At 41.3% G+C, this 2,418-nt stretch overlaps 1 protein-coding gene across 1 annotated transcript in view; it reads right to left on the bottom strand.

The window, feature by feature from the left end:
* The window catches only part of RBM25 (RNA binding motif protein 25), a 45,161-nt gene that overhangs the window by 37,928 nt on the left and 4,815 nt on the right, over positions 1 to 2,418 (bottom strand). The window contains exon 2 of the mRNA XM_023507641.1: positions 580 to 637. Within this exon, the coding sequence (XP_023363409.1) occupies positions 580 to 637 (58 nt within the window). The remainder of the gene's footprint in view (positions 1 to 579; positions 638 to 2,418) is intronic.

The raw sequence follows: 2,418 nt of genomic DNA, 5'->3' as shown, positions 1-2,418 counted from the left end.
GGCAGGAGACTCGCTTGAGCCCAGGAGTTGGAGGTTGCTGTGAGCTGAGATGCCACGGCACTCTACCCAGGGGGACAGCTTGAGGCTCCTATCTCAAAAAAACACAGGAGTTTGAGATTGTTTGCTGTGAGCTAGGCTGATGCCATGGCTCTCTTAGCCTAGGCAACAACAAAGAGAGACTCTGTCTCAAAAAAAAAAAAAGAAAAAAAAGTTAATACACCATCTGATTATCTTTTCTCCTACTCTCTTTGAAGGTAGAAAAGTAGTCTGCAAGATGGAGTCTAAGACACTAGCTGAAGCAGTACAGTTGACCAATCTGCTTAAGGTCACATATTATTTCACACCCCCCACACACCCCTATCCAGTGATTATCTAGTCAAGGTTTCTTCATCCATGACTGTAAGGATGTTTAACTCAACTCAACCAGCCTCTTCCCAACTGCCTTTTAATCCTATCCCAATAAGAAAGAACGCTAATAAAACAACACCCATTGTTAAGGACAACAAGACTATATCATGCAAACTTATTTAAGTATACAGGTTAAACTGATTAACAACAAATAAGGAAAAGACAACCTACCTTGAAGTTTTCCAGAAGCACCTTGTACTCTCTTCCAGCTCAAAACCAAACCACATTTCTGAGGGACAGGAAAATTGTTACATTTTACAATTTTAACGTAATTTTTAAGGATAAAAAGGGCAGAGCACAGTTATATTCCCACTAAAGAAGAAAAAGCATAGAAGTAATAAAAGAAAAATCACTGGGTAGCGCCTGTGGCTCAGTGAGTAGGGCGCTGGCCCCATATACCGAGGGTGGCAGGTTCAAACCCCAGTCCCAGCCAAACTAGACAAAAACATAGCCAGGGGTTATGGCGGGAGTCTGTGGTCCCAGATACTCAACCCAGGACAGCTAAACAACGAAGACAACTGAAAGAAAAAATAGCCAGACATTGTAGCGGACACCTGTAGTCCCAGCCACTTGGGAGGCTGACGCAAGAGAATCGCTTCAGCCCAAGAGTTTGAGGTTGCTCTGAGCTGTAACACCACGGCACTCCTGAGGGCGACATAGTGAGACTCTGTCTCAAAAAAAGAAAAGGAAGGAAGGGTTCTCTAGGCAGTGTCCAACCTACAGCCTATAGACTTAATGGAGATTTTGTGAGGACTGTTTTTGCTACGGTGACCAGACGTCCCGATTTTGGCGGGACAGTCCCGCTTTTCAACAATTTGTCCCACGTCCCGCGGCGTTTTTAAAAAGTCCCGATTTTTGGAAAGAATGCACGGGCTGGAGAACAAGAAAGGAATATACGGTTTTCGGCCGCCATATGGCTATTTCGCCAGAATATGAGTTTTATATTATTTTTGTTCATTTTATAATGTTAAACTGTAATAAATAATTGCTGAGAAGTGATTATCGAGAACTGCTTATCAACGTTTGCCTTGTTGTCAGCTCCGCCCCCGCTGCGCCCCCCGGGCATGTTGTCCTGCCTTACAGATGTTAGAATCTGGTCATCCTAGTCATATATCATGAAAGGTGTGCAACGGACCTTCTACGCTAATCAGCTTCATTAGTGTTTGTATATTTACTCTGTGGCCCAAGTAATAGCCAAAAAATTTCTCCAGAAACAAGAATACAAGTCTCCAGAAGGAAATCATCCAATGAATGGAAGAATGATATAAAAAAAATTTAAAACCCAACAATGAAAATTGACATTTCACACAATCAGAATTAAAATTTCCATTTAGTCAAATCCAAACTGGGAGAGACATTCTGGAGAATGACAGGTCACATACAAAGAAGATTCAGAACACCACTGGACTTCCAAAAGCCATCATTAGAAGATACAACACAATGAGGAAGTATCTTCCATGTGAGTAAATAATCTTCAACACAGAATTCTATATTCAGGTAAACTACTGACATGATCACATGAGATAGGATAAAAAGCACATCAGTTTTAGAGTCTAAAAATTTACCAACCATATATTATGTACGTATCACACACAGATTGTGTTATAGCCACATACAAAGGAAGCTACTGTGACTCAGCTTAAGAGCAAGACAAGGCATCCAAAATACCCAACACAGAAGAATAACAAGGAGAGTATCAAGGAGACAGAATAAACCCCAGTACAAACGGATGAAAGCAAGAACAAGGGATCTGGCAGGAAGGCCTCTAGTAAAAAAGGGAAACTGACAGCCTTCTTGAAACATTCAGTAGTTGAAAAAAGGCAAGTAAAAGGCAAAAGTGATAGAGAAGTTTAAAAATTTTAATGAATTTACAGAAAATCATAAATGTGAAAGAATAAAGCAATTAATAATCGCTCTAGGAGAGCGAAGAGTTGTATAAGAAATGTACTCCTAGGCTCGGCGCCTGTGGCTCAAGTGGCTAAGGCACCAGCCACATACACCTAAGGTGGC

The sequence above is a fragment of the Otolemur garnettii genome, unplaced genomic scaffold (genome assembly GCF_000181295.1).
Source record: "Otolemur garnettii isolate 467f Iridium unplaced genomic scaffold, OtoGar3 scaffold00196, whole genome shotgun sequence".
NCBI lineage: Eukaryota > Metazoa > Chordata > Mammalia > Primates > Galagidae > Otolemur > Otolemur garnettii.
Note: the sequence above shows the minus strand (reverse complement) of the source record. Positions and strands in the feature narration are given on the sequence as shown.